General features: G+C 37.7%; 1 protein-coding gene across 2 annotated transcripts in view; it reads right to left on the bottom strand.

Annotated features, from left to right (window-relative positions):
• The window catches only part of RAB3C (RAB3C, member RAS oncogene family), a 269784-nt gene extending 244957 nt beyond the window's left edge, over positions 1-24827 (bottom strand). The window contains exons 1-2 of one of the 2 annotated variants that reach the window (XM_041768354.1): positions 24615-24827; positions 3624-3851 (exon numbers count right to left, since the gene is read on the bottom strand). In XM_041768354.1, the coding sequence (XP_041624288.1) occupies positions 3624-3851; positions 24615-24632 (246 nt within the window). In that variant the 5' untranslated portion in view covers positions 24633-24827. Of the gene's footprint in view, positions 1-3623; positions 3852-23784; positions 24306-24614 lie in introns of those variants that run through there. The other variant, XM_041768353.1, reaches the window with a different exon arrangement.
• Between the last annotated feature and the right edge of the window lie 255 nt (positions 24828-25082).

The following is a 25082-nucleotide window of genomic DNA, read 5'->3' as shown; positions in this document are numbered from 1 at the left end:
TTAGGAATACCACCTACTACTCTTTATCCTTTCTTCCTTGGCATGCCTCAATTCATTAAAATAGACAGTTTTTCAAAATTTTCCTCTATATCCCAGAATACATCATTTAAGATTGCTATCTTCACCAAAACACCACCTATTCAGGAAGGCTTCTTAATTATGGCAGCTTGATAAGGGGAATAAGCCCAAGCATTAGGATCTGACAGATCCATCCTGGAATTAGTCTCTCATCATGCATGACCTTGGGCTAAACTTGTCCCACCCTCAGATTTCTCAACTAAAATAAGAATAATAATAATAAATGCAAAGTTGGATTGTTGTGGGAATTAGAGGTAAAGCAAAGATAATGCCTGGCATATGGTAGATGTTCAAGAAACACTATATATAATACTTATAGAGCTGGTATTTGCTTAAGTATATAATTACTCCATGAATATTAATTTCTTTTTCCAACTATACTGTAGGTTCAATGAACACAAAATCTTTTTTCTTTTTTAAGGTTTTATTTATTTATTCATGAGAGACACAGAGAGAGAGAGACAGAAGCAGAGACATAGGCAGAGAGAGAGAAGCAGGGAGCCCAACATGGGACTTGATCCCAGGTCCCTGGGATCCAGCCCTGAGCCAAAGGCAGATGCTCAACCACTGAGCCACCCAGGCATCCCGAACACAAAATCTTTTTATAGTACTTATTTTGAATGTTTCACAGTCTAGTAGACCAGTTGGTATATAACCAGTTGGGTAACATAAAACCTAATTTCACACCCCTAGAATCATAGGTGCATTAAGAGTTCCTGATAACCGGCAAGAGGAAGAGATGAGACTGCTTTAATTGCAAAGATAATGGTGGCCATCAAACTACTGTTGTGACTAAGGAGAGGGCAACATGAAAGATTCCTGATTGGCTGACACCTGAAGGCATGTAGGTATCCATGGAACGGGAGAATGGAAGCCCTTGAATGAAGTCTTAGGCTGAACCAAACTCTGAAGAGAGTTGAAGGAATTTGGAGTTTGGAAGAAGGGTGGATTATGGTGATTAAAGACAATTTTTTTAAATTTTTTATTTATTTATGATAGTCACAGAGAGAGAGAGAGAGAGAGGCAGAGACACAGGCAGAGGGAGAAGCAGGCTCCATGCACTGGGAGCCTGACGTGGGATTCGAACCTGGGTCTCCAGGATGGCGCCCTGGGCCAAAGGCAGGCGCTAAACCACTGCGCCACCCAGGGATCCTGATTAAAGACAATTTTAAAGAGAGTTAGATGCCAGGGCTTCTTTTGTTAAAAAAAAAAAAAATGGCATGAGGAGGTATGAGAGTAGAGGCAGCTCAAAGATCTGAGTTAGGCTTAAAGTGGCTCAAAGCAGATGAACTTTCATCCAAGAGTAAGACCCACACAAAAGTAACTTCATTTTCAACCCCCCAAGAAACATCAATGAATCTGGCCTGGTCTGGTAGTAGTGTTAAGTGTTTTGAAGAAAATATTTTTGTAAATATTAAATACTTTATAATTCTCAAAAAATCATTTATATTATTTGAAATATATCTGTTTTACATTAAGAGCAGATAATATGTGCTTCTACATTTCCATCAAAAGCCTAGATTGAAAAGTTGCTAGAGATATCTAGATTGATTTAATACACCACACCAGTATTTCCCCTAAACGATAATAACAACCATCTTTAAGCATCTATAATGTATAAAGCAGTGAAGAGAAACTAGGAGCTGTCAACCAAAGCAATGACTGTTCTTTCAGTTGCAGAAAAAAACAAACTAACAACAGAAAAAAAAACATGGTCAGAGAAATGAGAGATGTGTGGTTATAAAATTAATTTTATTTTCAATTTACCAAAGCTCCTCAGAGTTAAGGGGTCTTTTTTAAGCCTGAATATGAAAGTTATCTTGATATGACAGTGGGTTGCCTAAAGCTCAAAAGGAAGAGAATGAACCAGGACCCAAATGTAAAGCAATGAACAGGGCAGCCCCGGTGGCCCAACGGTTTAGCGACGCCTGCAGCCCAGGGAGTGATCCTGGAGACCCTGGATCGAGTCCCGCGTCAGGTTCTCTGAATGTGGTGCCTGCTTCTCCCTCTGCCTGTATCTCTGCCTCTCTCTCTCTCTCTCTCTCTGTCTCAATAAATAAAGTCTTAAAAAAAAAAAAAAAGTAAAGCAATGAACACAGCTCTTTCTGTTTCCATAGACAGAACTGTGTGTTTAAGTTCTAAAGAGGGAGTCTCAATGGCTTTGGGGCCTGGAAGAGTAGTGAAGGGGCCTGGGACTACTTTTCCAAGCTCTTACACCAGTTCTAATTAGACTTGGAAGACTCCAGAGTTAAAATAAGTAAAATAATAAGAGTCTATATTGTAAGCTGCCTAAAAGTGTATCTGTCTGCATACATACCTATGTCTTCAAATTTACTCCTAAGAGCTTTAAGATACTTAAAGATCACTTAGTTTATACAGATATTTAAATAAAGTGTTATTTATTTTTTTTAAAGTGAGTTGCTGCATTCTGGGATTTATCTTTCTTTCAACTCTCTATATTTGAGGAAGGAGATTTATCACCAGTCCTACAGATCAACCCGGGGAGGGGGGGGGGGGCACAAAATGGTAGTAGATACCAGAAATGTCTCAGAAGACAGAAAACACCTGTTGGGAGGAAATGCGAGTTTATAGCTCAAGTCAATTTGAGTGGCAGAGGCACAAATGGACAGGAAGAAGGGGCCAAAACTTACTGTGGAAATGTTCCACACCATTCTGCCCATATATCACATGATAAACAAAAAGGGTTTACTACATAATTCTCTCTTGGTATGACTAATTTTTACCTCATTCTTCCATTACCTTGAACCTGTTAACCCACACATATTTTTCTTCTGTTTCTCACTTACTATTCTCCTAATTATCTCCCTAATTCTTTAACTTAAAGAAATTTTGATCTTCTGCAGCAGTGGGAAGAAGCAGAAAGTTAGCCAAATGGTCTCAAAACTTATTGAGAAACCTTCTGCATAGATGAAAACCTTGTCTAAACATTTTATTTCATTTGTTTTGTTTTGTTTGTGTGCTTAAACATAACTCATAGAACTGAGAAAACAAAGTCTGTGGAGTATAAATAGACCATGTTCCAAGTTTTATCTGGGGCTTTTTATCTGGGGCTTTTTATAGAGACCAAACCTAAGTTTTCCTTATATATGGTAATTTACCTTCTTCTTTATAATGCCCTGGACAGGACTCTTCCTTATAACCTAAAAGGCTAGATTCACTTTGCCTATTTTGTAGATTACAAAAGTGGCATTGAGGGTTGCACAGATTGTTCAAGGTCATACAGATGATAAAAGCAGAGCCTGGCTTCTCGCGGAGTTCCTCCTACCACCAACACAACACATATTTGGATTTTCTTTCTTCTGAAGACTCTAGGAAGTATGACTTGACAACAAGGCATAATTCTGTCTCCATACCTTAAAGAGATATCACTCTACTGTCTTTGAAACAGAATTTTCTACGCAAAGAACTTGGAAATGGAGCCTGTGGACCCCATGGGGACAGAACAAGGCAGAAAGCATTTCCCTTACATGCATTTATGTTCATTGCCCTAGACTGAAGTACATTGTCATTTCAAAGTCACTTACCCAAATCTGAAGCTTGATTCTCTTTTCATTTTTGAATACAGTTTTTACTTTGAAATCGATCCCAACTGTGCTGACGAATGCAGATGTAAAAGAGTCATCCGCATAGCGGAACAGGAAAGATGTTTTCCCCACGCTGCTATTGCCAATGATGAGCAGTTTGAACATGTAGTCAAAGTTCTGATCAGAGGAGTCTTTCTGGCCATACCTGGCATCTTGGGAAGAGGCCATCTGTGGTTAAAAGAGAGAGAGAATGCGAGACATGTGGATCAGTCTTCCATTTGATATGAAGCTAGCAGCACACTCATTATTGGCCCTGCCAGAAACAGATGTCAGACCACTCAGGAGACCAGTTGAGAATCCTCCCCAGTTTTCCTCTGATGATGGTATCCATGGCAATAATTCCCTGCTGGAAGACAGAACAGCAAATCTTACAGCTCTTTCCAGCTGTGTTGGTGTTTGTCACTGCTCAGCATTCAGAACCAATCAAAGACACCAAAGGAGACATCTATAAGGGTTACATGAAAAGCAAGATATGAGGAACTGGCTAGAGCATGTGGGCTCTGAAACTTTATAATCCCAGTGATGGACACACCAAAGTGGCTAGGCAGTAGAGTGTTTCTTACTGAATTATCTAAATATTAGAGTCTCTCTTATTTCCTAGGAGAAAGTGAACCCAAAGTGTGTATCCAGTTCATCTATTAATATCACATTAAACCAACATGCCAAAATAAATGGCAATCCCTTTCAAATTAAAACTGACGATGGCAGGTATTTATGTGTGAGAAACTTACTCAACTCAAACAACAACCCAGTGAAGCAGGTTCATACAAAAATGAGAAAATTGAGGCCCAAAATTATTAAGTAATATGCTCACATTCACACAGGTGATGAGTAGTAAAAGACAGAATTCAAATCAGGTAATGTTGTGACAGAGCTCATGTTCTTAACCTCTACCTTATCTCTCAATGATGAATAAGGAAATAGGCACATGTGCTCTAAAAGACAAGACAGGAAATATTCATTATGAAATGTATCAGTGAAGAATCCTAGCTGGGTTCAAACCATGGCTCTACCACTTCCTGGCTGTGTGACTTTGAGTTGGTTTATTATTTTAAAATGGTGTGCTTCAGATTTTTCTCTTACATGAAATGGAAAAAAAAATTATCTAACTTGGAACTCTTGTGAAAGAATAGATGATATATCTATAAAACAGATATGTGAAGCACCTAGCATAGCACAGAGAACGATCTTTATAAGTAATTATAAATGCTTTAGATAGATGCTGATTTTTTCTTACTTTTTTGATGAATATCTTTTATTTTAAAAGATTTTTTAAAAATCTCTCAGACAGAGGGAGGAGGGGAGGAAGCACAAGCAGACAGAGTGGGAAGCAGAGGGAGAGGGAGAAGCCGGCTCCTCACCAAACAGAGAACCCAATGCTCCCTTGATCCCACGACCCTGGGATCATGACCTGAGCAGAAGGCAGACACTACTGACTGAGCCACCCAGGCACCCCACATTTTTATGATAATCTTAATGTCCCCAAAGCTGATGCTGCATTGCTTCTTAAGGATTTTATTCATGTAGTTTAGGGGGAGATACACCATAAGGTGTATCAGCCCAGGTATCTACATACTAAAGTAAACCTTCCCCAACACAAGCAGCCAGCCAAGGACAAAAACAAGACTATAACTCTGGACTGTAAGTCTGAACAATGGTGTCTTGCTCTGACGACTTCTGAAGCCCCAGAAAGTCAGGACATTGTTTTGTGTGGCACCCCCATTCCTGCAGATATAGCCCTTTCACCAATTGATACTACCCACCCTTCCTCACGGAAGTGCTGAGTTCAGCCAGGCCTGCAAATGGCCTTTGTTAAGAAGATCTTTTATATGAACCAGCCCAGATGCTAGGTTCTGGGTTAAGAATGTTCAGCAAAGCCACATTCAGAAAACAGACACTGCAACTTTTCTAGAGCTCCCCATACTCAGCCTGATAGCCTACCATATATTGCACCCTATCACTACAAGATGGTATCCAACTGACTCCTGTGGATCTCTAGGATGCCTCACAAGAAAATGTGACAGACAGCTGCTATCAATCTCAAGTCGTATTCCAAAAGTGGATTCCAAAACCTGCAGCAGTATCAACAGCATCAATATATAGACTTTTTGAGTATAATTATAGAGATTTAGATGGAGAAACCTATGTTGGGGCTTTCTCTGGCATGAGATATTGAAGATGTTCAATTCTAAGGGCTGATACGTTTTATGGTGTCAGCAGCAAAGAAGGTGGTGGGAGCGCACAGGGTGTCTAGGCTGAAGGAGGACTACACTGGTAAAGAGGTGTATCCAGAGCTTCTATAGGACTAATTAGAAGAATTTCTTAACATGCTATTCTCGTTCTCGGAGATACTTCTTTTTTTTTTTCTTTTACTATTTCGTGATTTATATACTCAGTAAGATTCACAGAGAGCCAAAAAAAAAAACCAAAAAAGTGCTTTGGAATGTACAGGTCTTTCATTAAGCTGCAGAATAATGATATAAATCTTGGCCCAGAGGATTGAGAAACTTCCCTAATCTTACTGAACAGAAATGAAGCAGTTTGATAGCATATGAATGTAAAAGACACTTGCTGTCACTATGTCAATTTACTGACACTTCTAAATACTAAGTAATGTGAACATTTTCATAGTTTTCATGGAAAAATATCACTGAAATTTGAAAACATGAGTACAAATGAAATAAACTCCCAGAAAGTAAATCAGATTTCATAAAAGATATATAAAAGATAACTCTTGAAAAAAAGACAACTCTTTAAATTGTATTCATCTTGAATTAATTAAAAAAATCAGAGTGGGAAAAAATCTTCAAGGTAGTCCAACTTTCTATGTGGGCCAAGAGTCCCTTCTTCAGGCATCTCAGCATCTCAGGCTAGGAGTCTAGTTGGGCCCTTCACACAGAGTGACAAAAAGTTTATGAGTTTATAAAGTACCATATTCCATTGCTGAACAACTCCAATTGTTATACATTTCTTTCTCAGATTTATGTTAAAAACCTACTTCCCTAGAGCTTCTGCCCATGTGTTCTAGATTTTCCCTTGTAAATCAGGAGAGCTCATTCCTCTTCCAACAGAGAATTTCAGGTGACTAAAGGAACCTATCACAGTCCCATAAGCTTTCCCTTGCTGGATGATCCCAGCTGCCAGAAGACTTTCCCCACACAAGTCAGGTCCAAAAAATCCCACACATCCTGCTAGGTTAAGCTGATCTCTCTCCAGATGTCAAATTCCCATGTGTGGCTCCCAAAATTGGTCACAATACTCCAGATACAGTAGTGCAGGGTAAAATGAGACTATTATATTTTATCATAGTTCACTTAATGAGGTCTCCTCAAATGCTCAGGACTTCTTTCCATGTTAACTGTAATAAACGTAGGTCTCCCTTATGCCCATCCTATACTTGGGAAATTGATTTTTTTTATGGAAATGCCAATCTTTATATGTACCCTAATTATATTTTATCCTGTTTGTTTTGATTTATAATTCAATTCTGATCTAATAATTTTATGTCCTTTCATCAAAAACATTGGTTATCCCTTCCAGATCTATGCCATTCCTAAGTTTGATCAGTATGCATTTTATAGATTCATTCAGGGCTCTGATCAAAATACTAATCAGCTTGTAAGACAAACAACAATAAAACTTCTACCCTATTGAATATATATAATTGTATAGATGAGACCTCTATAATATGTCACTAAGGAATTTGACAAATTTATTTATTTTTTTAAAGATTTTATTTATTTATTTATTTATTTATTTATTTATTTATTTATTTATTTATTTATGAGAGACACAGAGAGAAAGAGAGGCAAAGACACAGGCAGAGGGAGAAGCAGGCTCCATGCAGGGAGCCCGACGTGGGACTCCATCCCAGGTCTCCAGGATCACACCCTGGGCCAAAGGTGGCACTAAACCACTGAGCCACCCAGGCTGCCTGAATTTGACAAATTTAAAGCAAATCCTTAAACTCTGGGAGTTGATGGATTGGGAAACCATTGTGCTGTCCCACTAGGTGTGACTTGTTTCAACAGCAGGTGAACAGATTATGGATTTAATTGATGTGCCAGCTTTAATTTCAATTCTAGTTTCCCCAGAAGTTCCAGTCACTAGGGACCAAACAGATTACCTCTGACTAACACATGCAATTACAGACTACTTCAGAACTTCTGACATTTGTTTTTCAAAATAAATGGAAAAAGCAAATTATTTTCAGGGATTCCCCTGGGCACATAAGAATCTGAAGTACACTAAGCCATTTTGTGGATCTCATGAGAAAAACAAAAAGAAGTCTTTTTAAACATACTACATTCCCACTACTACTACCAATAACTGCCTGAGGATGAGTGGGAGGATGAAGGAGGGTAAATTATCCAGAAAAGGACATGTAGTTCTTTGAAACTGGAAGGATGAATGTGATGATATGGCATATGTATTGGAAATGCAGAAATACATCAAGTAGTTTCAAATCTCAATCATGGTTGCCTGGGAAAAAAAGAAAAATCTAAATAATAAAAAAGACTTATTCCTGACAGTTCTGAAGTCCAAACTAAAAATTTTAAACCAACAAGGAAACTATGAAAAGTTAGGATTCCCGAATGTCTGTCATCTGGCCCCCAGGTGGTTTCTCCTGGGGAAGGTCCTGTTCTGTACAGTTTGTTGCCTTCTTGGTTTGTCTCTCTGAATGGATCGGAATTGTGATGTTCTTTGCAGTCTCTGGCCAGCAATTTCTCCATGTGTGTGTCTGCTGCTCTTCGCTCTGGAATGAGCCAGTGGAGAAGCAATAAAACACTGCTCATGCCACTGTGGACACATTACCACTGAGCTGAGAAAATGCTGTCCAGGAAATTAGAAGCAGCCAAGGCACTAGATAATTCTAACTCTAACCCCATCTCTGAAGTGAAGGGCCTGGAAATGTAGGGCAGCATTCAGAAATTGCCCTGGTCTCTTTTCTTTGTGTCAGCAGGGAATGAATTACTCTTTCATGAGGCTCATGGGAGAATGTATATGACGGTATGCCAAATGATAACAATGCTTCCGAGGTGCAAATCACTGTGTATTTCAAAGGCACTGCTTAGGCTACATTTTACAATTCTCCTTTTAGCCTATCTCTGCATCCCCATCTCCTCCATAGCTTCTCTCAGAGATGAGTAGAACTTACAGCTTATGTACCGAAAAACAGCAAAATTGCTGCAATGGGCACTGTACTGTGTGCTTTTCATACATCATCACATCTAAACCTGTCACTGTGCCAGGATATCACTATCTATGGGTACCCCCATGTTAGAGAAACAGTTTGCTCTGGGTGTATTTAAAAAGGGCTCCTTTGCCCTCCACCTGCCAGAAGCCTGAAGGGATTTTCTCCAACCTTCTCTCTGAAAACTTGACTGGTGTCCTGAAGGTAAAATTTACATAAGTGTGCCCTCCCCTCAAACCACACCTCTTGCAGCTTTTATTGCTTAGACTTGTCCATCTTGAGTCACCAGCAACTCATCAATTACAATTTAGGTTTTCCTACCCCAGTACTGGCTCCAATGGAAGTTCCCCAGAAATTCTGTTCCAGGAACTTGGGATTTTCTTTATGAAGTTAGCTATCTCTCCCCATCTAAGGGGAAGCATTTTTCTCTGTGACTTCAATTATCTGATGAATCTAAGAGTTGATAATTTTCATTTAGTTTGGTTTCTTTTTCTTATGTGAGGATGGGAGTGACAACTTCTAAGCTCCTAATGCACTGGAGAGGAAACCAGAAGTCATTATTCTCTTTTTGAAGAAGAAATGAAGGCAAAGGTATTTGAGAGGAAATTTGGGTAAAAGTGTCCTTGTTTTTCAATAGGCTATCTTGATTTCTCTCAACCTGTATACTGAGCCCTCGTTATCTGGACCCATTGCATTCTTCATGAGTTATAGATATATGAGTTCAGCTAGTTCACGCTTCTCTTCAAACTAAGAAGCCTCAAAGTTCAACCACAGAAGAATATTGGATGAGGTAAGGCTACTTCTCTTTGCTTCTAAAAGAAAAAACTATTCCTTTGCTGAAGAAAGGCATGATCTAAACTTGGTATTTTAAAATTCATCATAATGGTTTTTGAATTTTCTTGGAAATCTAGATGTAAATAGAAAAATGAAGTCTATCAAACTATGTAAAAATTATTCCTACTAGGACTAGACTACTGTTCTCCAGCCCACACTGGAGTTCACTCCTGGTGTAGTTACAAAGAGTTTCCAGAGGGAGAGAGTGCCTGTATGGGGACTGTGCAGCAGCACAGTAAAGAGAAAGGCCACAGAGAAAAGAGTGGAAACAAGGTTTTCTGGGAAGAGAACCACATGGCTGAGAGAGGTCTCTAGATGTAATCCTAAGAGCTGCAATGAAGCAGAGCTTTGGTCCCAGCATCACCTGCACATCCTCATGAATGCTGAAGACAAGACGGTCATTAGTGCAGTCCTGCAATGCCGATGAGTAACCTAGCTACTAGCAATCTGTGCTTTATAAATCACAGCATGAAAAAAGGTAGGAAAACAAGATTCTACTTCTTTTCTAGCAGTTCTGAAATTAGATGCATGCAGATACATCTGTGAGAAAGAAAATCCTATATTCTTGGTGTGATGTGAATATGTGAATTATGTAAAGAGCATATACCCTATGGTCAGGCTGCCTGAGAAGGAATCTCAGGTCTGCTACTTGTGTAAACTTGGTCAGGGATTTTGATATTTTTGTTATTTTTTTTAACTTTGCTAAGCTGTAATTTCCTCACCTATAAAATAGGAATTGTAGTAAGATCATCAAAGTAAAATTGTTGGCATGTGTTAGATCCTTGATTAAAGCCATTCACTTTCTTCTCCAACTAACATTGATGCTACTCTCTGAAAATGGAAATGGTCAATTTTATAGAATATGTTTCTTCTCATTTCCTAACTTTAGAGGGCAAGAAGTTTGATGCCCAACATTTCCACTCTGTAGAGTTTCATAATTACTGAGATAAACACCTTACTCTTTCAATTAAAATATTATGACATGGAACAAAGAGCCCTCATCAAAATACCCTCAGGATAGAAGCTGCACCTGTGTGCAGAAAGAAATGTTCAGTGGTCTGGAGAGGCTGTGGGGAAAGGAATGTGGCCAATGGCCATATGCCCTGTGATACAACATATCCTGTGACATTGTGGCCACCCAGTAACTTCTAGAGAGCTACTAAACTCATGAGACTCTTGGGTGTGAATGGACTTTTGTAGAAACTGGCACAGAGCTGAGTTTCAAGTCTGACTAATATGGGGGAAGAATATGAGTGATATATGGTAAGAAAAGCATGAGAAAAGAAGTTCCAGGAATGCAAAGGAATTGTGGGGAAACCCTTCTTATGTGGCCTTAGTGTTGGCTTTAGGTGAAGTTCAATCTGATTTCTGATACTAAATTTGGTAAATCATCAAAGTCCACCATATCAGTATAAACACCAATACTGTATAATATACTTCAAGGTTGCCAAGAAACTAGATCTCAATTTTTACCATCACATACAAGAAATGACAACTTTAGGACCTGATAGAAGTGTTAGCTAACTAACTCCACAGTGGTAATCACACTACAATATTTAAATGTATAAAATCAACATGTTAAATACCTTGAACTTATACAATGTTATATGTAAATTACATTTCAATAATAGATTTTTAAAAGTCCACAATATCATTATTCCAAGGTAAGAACTCATTGAGAGACTTTCATATGTATATATAGAAATATATAAACATATATATAAATAGTATCATGCATACAATCTGGTTATCCCTATCCTTTTTCTAAAACAATGGCAAAGAGTTTTCACTAAAGTAAAATTCCATATAGAAAAAGAAAAGTAGTAAAGAAAGAACAACAAAAGTTTGGGATTTGGAAGTGAATGACTGGAGAAAAGGGAATCCTAGGTCTGCACGAGAACTCTTAACCTGTAGAACCTGAAATGGCCTTGGGATTGGAAATGCCAGGTGTCTTGATTATGGGATATGACTAGAGTGACCAACTCTCCTGGTTTTCCTGAGATTGAGGGGTTTCATGAAACACTGCGGGACTTTCAGTGCTAAAACCGGAAAGCTGAGATGTTTGGGTCACCTTGACTAGGGCATGCAAACAGGACAAATGGCTGAAAATCCAAGCCACATATCCCTCTCTGACCCCACATCACCAAGAAAGAGAAAGCATATTCCTCATATATAACTCTTTTAAAACAAAACTCAGTTTAAAATATTTTAAAATCATCAAGTATTTTTGACATCTATACTTGTTATATGCAGATGTCAATTTGTCAAATTATAAAAATGAAAGGGACTCTCTCTTAGCAACAAAAGGTAAAGAATCATTTAAAACTTTTCTCATAGACATGGATAAAATATACATAAGCTTTCTCATCTCTTGGTAGCAAGATATAGCAGACATGGTGACCTCAAATATCTGCTCTCTCTAGTTGGATACACTTTTATTCAGGAATACAAAACAAAATTCTCATAGGATACGCTAGATTGGAGATACCCATAATTGGGGGACTGTATCTGAATTCTGCAGAATTAAAATATCCAATATGGGCTCAGGTATCTATAATGTTTAAGCATCCTATGAGATTCTTTTGACCAGTCAGGTTTAGAATTCACTGTATTAGCAACAGTCCACACAGAAGCCAGGGCAGGTGTACATTGTCAGGGTATCAAGGATATATGTAAGAGGATACTGAGTAATCAAACATTTAGGCTGAGATCCCCCAGGGTGTGGAAAATGGGATCCTAGCACTCTACCAGTTGCTGTCTCCACTAGACACCACCTCTGCCAACAGTGACAACAGATCTCATCACCATAATGTTGACTCTGCAAAGAAGTATCTAGACTCTAGAATGCCCAGCCTGCTTAGATAAGCTGATTTCTGAAAAATGTGTTAATTATCTTAGCCATGGTAAGAGCCAGAATCTCTAAGGGCCAGTAATATTATTCAGTATGATGTCTCCGTCAGAATATGAAGAGGCATGGCATCGAAAGAAGCAATAATCATGTTCTCAGAGCAAATGTGGCTCTATTCTGCTCAGCTCTGTGGGAGTTGGCCTTGACTTTCTCCATCAGTCATTTTTAAAAATAACACACAATTGGACTTTACTTCCCTTCACTCCCTAAGAAAGCACCTGACAGCTACAGAAGGCCAGCATCCACGGTGAAACCACAAAATAAAGAGTATCTCTTGTAAGAGTATCTTTTCCTAAGAAGAAAATAAAAAGTAAACATAATAGATATACCTATTACTCTGTGGTATAATGAAAAGCCTCTTTTAAAAATATCCCGTAAAATACTCTAAAAATTCCCACTGGGGAAAAAAGCATAAATTTTAATATATATATCTTCACATTTTTAAACATGTTAAAACATTAAACTTGTTTAAAATATTAAACACTGAAAAAATATTAAAAATTTTTTAAAGACATAAGCCCTTGTTTTCAACTCCTACAGAGATTTGCTATAAAGATTTCTTCCAAATCCTGACATTTCCCTTCCTTTATTCCATTCATCAAGGTAGGTCGTGTATAGGAGCAAACACCTCATTGTCCACGGACTTATGACACAAAAGGAATATCTGAATCATTCTTGAGAAACTTAGTGAGTTATTAGTTTAGGTACTTATGTTTCTATATTGTGCAGGTCCACCAATTAAAGTGACTTATAGAGCCACTTTGCTAGTTATAATTATCGAGGCTTTTCAGTCAAAAGCTATTGCTATTATTTACTACAAAAAACAAGCCCATCCATATAGTTATAAGAGTCTTCACATCTGCAGGTTCACTATGTTTCTGTTGTCCCTTTTCACCAGTCCTACCACTCAAACAAGTGTTCAGTGAATTACAACACTCAAAAGAAAGCCCATCCTTTATTTCAAACACTATAGATGAGTATCACATGAGAGTCATATTGTGCTAATTGGTACATATATTCTTTCTCAATGCTCTATAAGGTTCCTAAAGCTATGGCCATTTGAATAGAAATTATTTATCAATGGTGGCTTGCAAGTTTCTCTAGTTGATGAGACTCAGACATGCATCTGAGCCACTGGGAGACTAACAAATAGCACCCTTGATGGGCTATAAGGTTAAACTAAAGCATGCTGACTAACAATGAGAACCTCAGTGCCTCATCTCTTCAAGTTATATTATGATTTAGGTTCCCAGGCCATATAAAGCTGAGAGCAGGGGCACCTGGGTGGCTCAGTGGTTGTGTGTCTGCCTTTGGCTCAGGTAGTAATCCGGGGGGTCCTGGGATCAAGTCCCACATCAGGCTCCTCATGGTGAGCCTGCTTCTCCTTCTGCCTATGTCTCTGCCTCTCTCTGTGTCTCTCAAGAATAAATAAATAAAATCTTGAAGAAAAAAAAAGTTGAGAGTGTGGAAGCAAAGTGATAAGGGTGCCAGGTTTTTCTCAGTCAGGAAGTCAAATAGGCACAAAATAAGACTCTTTTAAGTTTGTTGGATCAAAATTCCTAATACTGGATCCAATCCAATCAGCTTACTGGAATGCATATCCGGGGACCCTGACCAGATCTTTTTACCATTCTCCAAACAACTGAAGACCTAGAACATTCACCCTTATGGTTTCATCGTTTAGTGGATAGAAAAATATTTCATGACCCCAATAAAACTGATACAATGCTTCAAAACAATCTGAAACATGTTGGTGCTTGAAAAGGCATTTTACTTCTGCAGAGTTGAAGCTGTTAAGGAATATATTATTTGGTAAAATAAAGAAATTCTTAAAATGATTTTTACAATTTTACACTTTGTCCAAATTTTTGAAAGTGTCATAAAGCCCACAGTTTTATTTTCAAAACAAAAAGAAAATGTACCACGACAAATGCAATGAAGAATAAAAAATATAAACATAAATATTTTCCCAGAAATATACAAGGAATAATTGAATCACAAATATTACTTACATTTCTATCTCACTGCTTCTATGAGAAACTCACAGTGTTTTCTTGGTTTCTGCACAATACCAGAAGTAAATACTATTAAAACCTTCCAATACCCAAAGATCTCATCCCAAGAGCTTATATATATCTTTTCTTGACATGTTTCTATTGTAAAAGAAGCCAGTATTAAGCCTAAAAGGAAAAGTACATTAACTGAAATGAAGAATACCTGAGTGGGCCTAACACGCCCACAGGTGGCAAAAGAGTCAGCGACCTTGAAGATAAATCAACAGACACTGTACAGTTTAAAAGAAAAAAATTCATAGAGCCTCACTGATTATTGAAACAATATCTGAAGTCTAACATAGATATAATTGGAGGCTCAGATGAAAAACGGAGTCAATAATGTGATGGAAAAGGTATCTGAAGTTATAATATGTAAATATTTCTCAAATTTGGTGAAAAACATGAACTTACATCTGTTAGAACCTCACTCACCCCCTAAGCTGACTAAATATAAAGCAAACTACATCTAGGCACATCATAGTCAAACTGTTCAAATACAAAATTGAATAGAAGACAGAAAAAAATGACAAAAAACATAGAAGGGTCCAATAACATGAAGAACAACTGACTTCACATGATGGAGGTCTACAGACAATAAAACCTAACATGCTGAAAGAAAAAAAATCAACAAAAACTTTTATATACAGCAAAACTGCCATTTAGAAATGTAGGCAAAATAAAGAACATTAGCAGATAAACAAAAAACTGAGAGGATTTGTTGCCAGCAGATCTGTTCCACTGGAAAGGCTAAATGAAGTTGTTCAAGCTGAAAGAAAATGGCACTGGACAGAAACTCAAATCTACAGAAAGAGCACCAGAAAAGGCAAATAGGTGGTGGGCAAACATAAAAATTGATACATATGTTTTTCTTTTATTTTCTTTTTTTTAATTCTTTTATTTTCTTAATTAAAAATACACTATTGTTTAAAGCTAAAATTATAGAACTGTACTGAACACTTATAACAAAGGCAGATGTAATAAATATGACAACAATTTCACAAAGGATGAGGTAAATGAAATTATATTATTGAAAAGTTACATGTACCTTCTGTGAAGTAATACAATATTACATAAGCTATATATAACAAGTTGAAGACATAATGTATAATCCTGAGAATAAACACCAAAGAAAAAAGCAAACGTGTATAGTTAAAAAGCCAACAGAGGAAATAAAATGAAATACTTAAAAATACATAATTAAGCAAAATAAGACATAAAAGAAGAAACAGGGAAACAAAAATTCAGATAGAATAAATTTAAAAAACCAAATAGCAAAAAGGTAGCTTTAAATCCAATCATATTAATAACTGTAACACATGTAAACAGACAAAAAAACTCAATTAAAAGGCAGAGATTTTCCAGACTGGCTAAAAATGTGAGGCCCGACTCTACTCTGACCACAAGATTCACACTTTAAATATAAAGACACTAAATAAATAAATAAATAAATAAATACATAGAAATTCAAAGTGAAAGTATAAATATATTATATATATATGTATATACATTCCATATAGAACACTATTAAGAAAGCAAGAGTATCTATATTGATATCAGATTAAATACAGGTTAAGACAAGGAGCAATTACCATAGATTTAAAGGAACATTTCACAATTACAGAAAGGAAAAAAATTCCGGAAGATACAATTACAAATGTGTGTGTCTCTCATTAAGAGAAGTTCAAAAAATATGAAGCAAAAAGAATGAAAGAATTCAAAGGAGAAATAAATGAATGAAAGAATTCAAGGAGAAATAAATTAATAATCATAATTGTAGATTTTTTTCTCAGTAATTGATAGAGTAAGCAGACCAAAAATCAATAAGGTTATGTATGATCTTAACAACACCATACAACACCATGACTTAATAGACATTCCTCCATGACTGTTTTTCACAGCTGCAGCATGCCATACGCATAGTGTACATAGAGTGTTCATAAAGTTAGACCGCATTCTGGAATAAAAGCAAGTCCAAGAAATTTCAAAAGATTGAAATCTTAACATATTTTCTGGTAGCTAAAGAAGTTACTAAGATGCCAATATCAATAAAATATCTGGAAAATAAGCAGATATTTGGAAATTACAACATATTTCTAAACCTAGGGATTAAGGAAAACATCACAAAGAAAGGAGCAAAGAGTTTGAAATATATAATGCAAATACTATACTCACAAATTTGTGTCAGCTAAAGTAGTACTTAGAGGGAGATTTACTATTTTAAATGGTTATGTTTATTAGAAAAAAAAGAAATATTTAAACTCAGTGATCTACTCTAAGGAAACTGATAAAGAAAAGGTCCTACTAAACTATAAGTAACATAGTTAATCTTAAAGAGCCCCAATCAATAAAATACAAAATAAACAACATAAAAGTTAACAAAGGCAAAAGTTGGTTGTTTGAAGATATTAATAGTATTGATAAACATCTAGTAAGATGGTGAGAGAGATAAACAGAACTCCAATTTTCAGTAACTAGAATGAAAGAGGAGATATTATTATAGATCTTAGAAAAATTAAATAATAAAATTATTTTTAATAACTTTGTCAGTAAATTTGAAAGATTAGATAAAAAATATAATTTAGGGATCCCTGGGTGGGGCAGCGGTTTGGCGCCTGCCTTTGGCCCAGGGCGCGATCCTGGAGACCCGGGATCGAATCCCACGTCGGGCTTCCAGTGCATGGAGCCTGCTTCTCCCTCTGCCTGTGTCTCTGCCTCTCTCTCTCTCTCTGTGTGACTATCGTAGATAAATTAAAAAAAAAAAAATATATATATATATATATATATGTATATATATAATTTAACAAAACTTACCCAAGATAAAAAAGAAAACTTATACATGCATAATGAGTCTTCTACTATTGCTAGAGTGGATGGTTAGAATACCTGATGGGGTGCGTGGTGGCTCAGCAGTTGAGCTTCTGCCTTCGGCTTAGGGCATGATCCTGGAGTCCCAGGATCGAGTCCCCCATGGGGCTCCCTGAATGCAGCCTGTTTCTCCCTCTGTCTGTGCCTCTGCCTCTCTCTGTGTCTCTCATAAATAAATAAATAAATAAATAAATAAACAAACAAACAAACAAACAAACAAAATAAAACAACACCCAATTATTATTTGAGTCAGAAGTCTGGACACACTGTTACTCTGCTGGGTCCTCTGCTCACTCTGCTCAGGCCTTACAAAGCCAAAATCAATGTGTTAGCTGTGTCGGTTCTTACCATGAGGCTCTGAGCAAAATTCTACTTCCAAGCTCATTCAGGTTGTTAGCAGAACTTACTTACTTGGGTTTGTAAGCCTGAGATTTCTATTTTTTTGACATATGGACTTCATCTTCAAATCGACAAGCTTCATGCTTCAAATCTCTGACTTTCTCTCCTTCCACATCTCTCTGACTGCAGCCAGAGAAAGTTCTCTGCTCTTAATAACTCATGTGATTATCAGATCACCACCTGATGATCCAAATTAATTTCCCTAAAGTGTGTAACATTCACTACATGTGTAAAGTCCCTTTTGTTATGTAACATAATTTATTCACATGTTCCAGGGATTAGGGCATAGATAGCCTTGGTAGCCATTCTGCCTGCCACAGTATACTAAAGGGAGATAAATCATAGGTGATAGATTTATCTATTAATCAATGGATGTATAAATAGATAGATGAATGAAAGAGATATTTGTATATATTTTGATAACTGAAGTTAAAATTTTTTTTTTCCACAAAGAAAACTCCAGGTTCAAATGCAATGGCTTCATTTATGAACTCTATCAAATATTTTATGAACCCAAATATACCAATCTGAGATACCAAAATCATTGAGAAAAAAGAAAAGAACACTTTTTAGTTTGTTTTAGAAGGCTTGCATAATTCCAATATTATAACATCATAAAAGCACTACAAGAAAGTCATACACCACTATCCACCACAAATTAAAATGCAAAAATCCTCAAAAAAAAAATCAAATCCAGCAATACATAGAAAAAAACAATACAGATAGTTGGGGTTTATCTAAGGAATGTCAAATTAACTAAAAACTCAATCAATATAAATCCAGCAAAATACATGAGACTCATCATGTGATCACCACCACAGATACAGGAAAAATATTTGACAAAATTCAACACTCATTGCAAATGACACTATTGTTATGTAGAAATTCTTGAGCAATCTAAAAAAACCAACCAGAAGTAAGTAAATGTAGAAAGGTCTTAGGACATGATCAAGACAAACACATCAAAGGAAGTATAGAATCTAGATACACATATATAGAGAGAGACCCCACCTGTAATGAATAACTTAGATTTCATCAAGAGAAAAAAAAAATCATCAAAAGACTATTAAGAGTATGAGTATTAAAGCTACAGATAGACATAAAATATTTTTAAATATATATATTAACAAATTAAATATATATATATATCTGACAAAGAACGAATTTCAAATTTATATAAAGATCTACAAGTAAGTAATAAAACAACCTTTCATAAATAACAAATGGGTAAACAGAACTTTAATAAAGGAAGACATATAAATGACCAATAAACAGATGAAAATGTGCCAAAATCACTGGTCATCAGGAAAATACAAATTAAAATCACAATGACATGCCACAAAACACTCACTAAAATGGCCAAAATTAAAAAGACAACTGACACCATATGTTGTCGAGGATTGTAAAGCTACTGGAATGCTCATAAGTTGCTGATAAGAATGTAAAATGGTACCACCATTTTGGCTAAAGATTTGGCTTTTTGGAAGAGTTAAATGTATATTTACCCTTTATCACAGCAATTTTACTTCTAGGTATTTATCTGAGGAAATGAAAGCATATTATTACAAAAGACCAGTAGTGTAATGTTTATAGCCTTAACCATAACAGTCCCAAACTGGAAATTACCTTAAAAATCCACCAACAGGAGAATGATTTTAAAAGTATGGTAGATTCATACAAGAGTATAATATGCACCAATATAATGGAATGATTATTGATATATGTGACAACATAGATTAATCCCATGCACATTAAGCAAAAATAAGACAGACTCAAGAGTAGATACTGTATGTTCCACTTTATGTTCATATTGTATGTTTCACAGAACTACATGAAGTTCTAGAATAAATAAAACTGCTTTATGGTTAAAAAAGTTAAGGCTTTAATATTTCAGTGTATTAAAATATGAATGAAAGAACTTTTAGGGTTGGTTGGAAATGTTCTGTATCTTTATAGGAGTGTGTGTTACAAGGATATTAATTTATCAAAAATCATCGAACTGTTCACTTAAGATTTCTGCATTTCAACACATAAATATCTCAAAAACTGTAAACAAACAAATCTATATAATAATTCCAAGTAAATATGAAAGATTTCATCTTCTCAGGTCATGGTGAACAGGTCAACTAATATTGTTCCTCTAAACTTTCTGAACTTAATTAATCAATGAAAAAAGGAGAAAATAGTTGGATAATCTTTTACCTATACAATGTTTTTGAGGTGGCATAAGTGTTTATACGTAGGTTGAATGTCCTCTGTGTATCAACAGTCCTAGGAAAACCCATTCCTTAGCATAAAAATGTATTTCTTTCTTGGAATATGAAGGTCAGGAAAGGAATTTTCAATTCCAGTATAAGCTTAGAATGGCAGGGAAAAACTGTGGTTATACCACGTAATAAATCCGCAACTTCTAAGACTGAGAAAGTAGAAATGGAAAACAATTCTTAGGTCATAGAAGTTTTATTTATACTACAGGTAATTCCCCTTTCTATCCTCTACTTTCTTTTACAAAAGAAAGATAGATACTCCCAGAATTTGTTCAAATACAGTCGGAAAGAAGCCCTTGTTTCTCCAATGTCAACTAGGAGTTTTCTCTGTTTCTGTAAAGATGTGAGGACTAAATTTTCATTTCTTAAAAAGATAAAGAGATCATCACAAGGCTACATTTGGTCAAGAATCAACAATAATGAAATGAAAGAATGTCATGTACTTTCTATACCCAAATGAAACAGTGATATTTAGATTTTAATCCTTTGTAAGCTGTCTTGTTTTATAAAGCATGGCTATATTTAATATCTATTATAGTTTTCACCTCAACTTCATCTTCATCATACATCTATAGTCTTTCTTTAATCCTCCTCCTTTTTAGCCAAACAATCTTTTTTTTGGGGGGGGGGGGGCACTCTGCCTCATGCTTTAAGGAAATGTTTTTCTTTGATTCACTAAATGTTCAAAGGGCTGCACATTCATGAGATGATCCAGAAATCTTGTGGATAACAACACTAAAGACCAGCATTTAATGATAGACAATGGATCCCACTTTGGTCCTGCAATAGAATAAATAAATCCACAAGAGATTTAAATTCTGGAGACAGAAAGCAAACTATTTTTTAAAACACGGGCCCTTGTCAAATATTTGGTTTATTTTAGACAAGTTTATTTTATACATAGGACAATTTTTCTTCCTGCTGACCCAAATAAATGAATCAAATTATATCACTGGTGCCCTCATTCTTTACATCATCTCTGTGTGTCTTCCTGAGGAACCCAAAAATAGAAGAACGTGGACTTTCTCGACAGAAATCTGGCAGATTTTGATTCTGTCATGCTGGAGAAGTTATTTAATTTTAATAAGTTCCAGCACCTTGCCTGTAATTAGGGTAATGGTGACCTCTAGGACTGTTTTGTGTTTCTCTCTCTCTCTCTCTCTCTCTCTCTCTCTCACACACACACACACACACACACACACACACACTGAAATCTGAATGCAAGGAATGGTACTTGGCACAGACAAAGCACTAGATAAACTGGAATGTGTTCATTCTGGTTCTTGAATCAAATGAATCAATTTGTTCATCAGAGTTTTGCCCTCAAGTCATGAACACTGCTATTTCCCATTTCATTTGGTCATCAGGATTTATGGACTCGCTGAATGAAAAAACATAAAATGACCATCTCCTGCATTAAAATTCTAACCCATTATTTGGAACACTTACCAAATGCTATTCCTGATTATTTAGTCACAAAGGAAATACAGACATCAAAGACTATTATTATGTATTATTTTAATAGTCACTATAAAAAATGAGGGATTATTATCCCTCATTTTGCTTCAATTCAGAAAGAATTATTCTTCAGAAAATATGCATATATCAAAGACAACTACCTTGAACAGGTCCTAGACACTACTTGCCACTTAAAGAAAATAGAAAGCATGTTTATAGTTATTGTTCTTCCTATCATTATATATATTTGAAAACCTGATAGTCATCATAGCAACAATTTACTTGCTAAATGGAATCAGTGAACGTATTTTAATTAAATATGCCTCAGAAAATAGTCTTGGTTTTCTTAAAATATACATATAACTCATTATAGAATTTGGACATTTAATTTTTAAATTTCGAAAATCTAATCCAATGAATGAAATACAATATAAAACTAACTTTATCCACAAGTAAAGTAATTTTATTACCTATTCTTATAATAAGTCTTAATTGAAGTTCTGATCAAAATATAGAATTATAGCGTCTACTATATGATTGATGTGAAATAATTTAAAATTCTTCCTAAGGCATTAATTTCATACAGTCTATAACATTTTAATGGCCTTTTGAACATTCTTAGCAACTCTTCTAAGAAAATAAAAATTCAGATGCAACATAGTTTTTTTTTTTTAGTAATTTATTTTGATAGACTTCAGTGTGCATTTGAGGTTGACTTTAAATACTAACAATCCACTTTTAAAGTCTACTGTCAATGTTTACTTATAACCGAATATGATTAATTTAGCCAGTTGGCTCCTGGCAGTACCCCTCAGTAATGGAAAATTATCATAAGCCAATACATCTTGATTACAACAGCCTGTACCTTTATTGTCTGTCCAGATTCTTTTCACATCAGGTCTATAATGAAAAGCTAAGTCACAAACAGAGGTATTATAAGATACACAATGGGGCCACTGTTTTCTGGAACAAATCAAATTTTCAGTAACTCATAATGTAGTTTGAGGGCTTCCATTATATAATCCTTCAACAAACAATTTAATCCTACAGACTTTTCTCATTTAACATGACTGTTAAATGAGAAAAATCCGTAGATCTTTAATATACATAACCCATAAAATAAATGAAAAGTAAATCAAAGCATATGTTTAAAGTCCTTGATTCGTGAAGAAAACCATTGGAAAACGTTTGTGCAAGAATTAAAGGCAAATGTTTATATTGTTAGATTTGGCAGCAGAGGTGGGTTCTCAGGAGAGACGACAACATGTTCCAAATGGTGTATCCCATTCTCCTCTCAACCCCATTCATAAAGTGCCTCTCTATTACGCAACGGGATCACTCTGCTAGGTTAATGAACACAGGCTGATGTTTAGCATGAATTGGCTGTACGTACAAAGGAGAAAGCACCACTCATTTTTACTTTAAAGCAACATGCTTAGGCAGGAGCATCCTCCCAGGGAAGTCCAAGTAAGCAAACCTAAAAATGTGACTCAGTGGGGGGATTGCAACGTACAACAAACGGGCACAGCACTCAGCAAAGCTCCGAGCTGGTTTCTCCAGAACCCAGGAGTAAACCAGTTTTGTGGACCGAGATTAAAGGCTGCCGTGCCTTTTGGCATGTGTTTACCATTCTCCTCTGATGCTACTGGGACCCTAACTGAAGAAAAGGGACTTTCGGGAGACCCTAATATCGTCTCAGCCTTTCTTAACGCGCTCCTAACCAAGTGGAATTCGCTCTATCCCGACTCCAACGGAGACCTCCCAACCCCGAACCTGAAGTCGCTGCTCTCCCACCGGGATCACAAGCCAGGCCAGCCGGGATGGAGGGGAAGATCAATGGCAATAGGAGCCTGCATGTTTCCCTGACTTTTGTTTGCTCGGGTTTACATTTCAGACGGACATTCACACCCTTCCTCGTGGAGCCTGGGAAGATAAAAAATACTAACCGCACCCGTCATCAAGACAGCGCGATCGGGGCCCCGAGGGGCGCCGAAGAACCCGAGTGTCCCCCGGACCCAGCCCAGACCGTCCCTGAGGTCGAGCACGATTTGCGCTTGGAGCGAGGGAGAAAGCATCCTGAGTCTCAATTCCTCCTGAGGCCACACTTTCTGTATAGACCCACCTGCATGGGAGCTTCGTGTCTCATTGTTCTCAGAATGTCCTTTCTCTCCGGTGAAGACAGCGCTGTCCCGGGCGCTGGGTCGGGCACGCACCCCCCGCGCGCTCCACGCTCCACACTCTGCGCTCCCGGGGTTCACTAACCGGCTCCAACATCAGCACCGGAGCTGTCCCCTCCTTGGCGCCGCACGCGCGTACTGGCCGGGCGCCCCGCGCGCTTCTGGGACTTGTAGTCTCATCCCGCGCAGCTTTCCTCGCAGACCAGCGAGCCCGGAACTACATCTCCCGGCAAGCAAGCTCTTAAACAGACAGTCTCCTCCGGTCCGACTTGGCCGCTGAGCCTCCCTTCTCCTCGCTCGGAGCCGCTCCTGGTTGTTACAGCTCGCAGCCTCCCAGCCCATTTCTTCGCGAGGGGCAGGAGAGAGGGACTCCGGCTCGTCTCAGCGGGGGATTTTTCTTTTCTGCTCACAGCCTCCCGTGGCTAGATTGTGCTTTCCGGCTTAGGAAACGCACTGCCTTGTGCCAGTTGCTAATACAAACGACCCCGGCACTGCGTTCTGGGACTCTCCGCCCTGCACCTCCTTATCCCGAAACGGGAAAGTTTACATATTTCTATAGGCAGAGTGGGGGGGGGGGGGGTGTTACAATCTCGTTCAACAAACGCGGGGTGGGGGGGAGAGAGGGGATGAATAGCACACGCATAAAGAAAGTGGTTCGCTCGCACAATTGTGTGGACAGGGCGCGCGCACACACACGCACACGCACACACACACCCCAAAGTCCGTCGGAGCGGTATTTCGCGCCGAGCATGCAGAGGAACTCCCTTCTGCTCACCTTTCCGTACAGCTCCATTGCCACTCGAGGTTCCGAGATTCTCAGCAACGCCCGCTGCTAAAACGAGGTTAGGGTCTCACGCAGGAAGCGGAGCTAAACGCACACAACACAATGGATCGGGTGGGGGAGGGACGTGGAGAGTGCAGCTGATTTAGATAGATGGCTCCTTTCCTCGGGAGGAAAAGCGTGGAGTCTTCAAGTGGCAGCTGCAGAGAAAGGGCTGAGAATCTCCCGGCAAGTGCCAGGGGCGCGACTGCGCTGGGCAGCCCCTCCCGACGCCCCCCCCCCCCCCCCCCCCCCGCACCCTCCACCGTCATTAGCGCGCACACACAGGCGCTGCTGGCCGCAGGCTGCAGAGCTGATAGGGCGCTGGGTTATTTACCCAAAGCAAGTCACATCAAATGAACACATTCATCACCCGAGCCCAGGAGCACCGTCACAGAACGAGATAGGAGACCTCTATTAAGT

This window comes from Vulpes lagopus, chromosome 8 (assembly GCF_018345385.1).
Source record: "Vulpes lagopus strain Blue_001 chromosome 8, ASM1834538v1, whole genome shotgun sequence".
NCBI lineage: Eukaryota > Metazoa > Chordata > Mammalia > Carnivora > Canidae > Vulpes > Vulpes lagopus.
The sequence above is the reverse complement of the archived record's forward strand: the minus strand, read 5'-3'. Positions and strand labels throughout refer to the sequence as shown.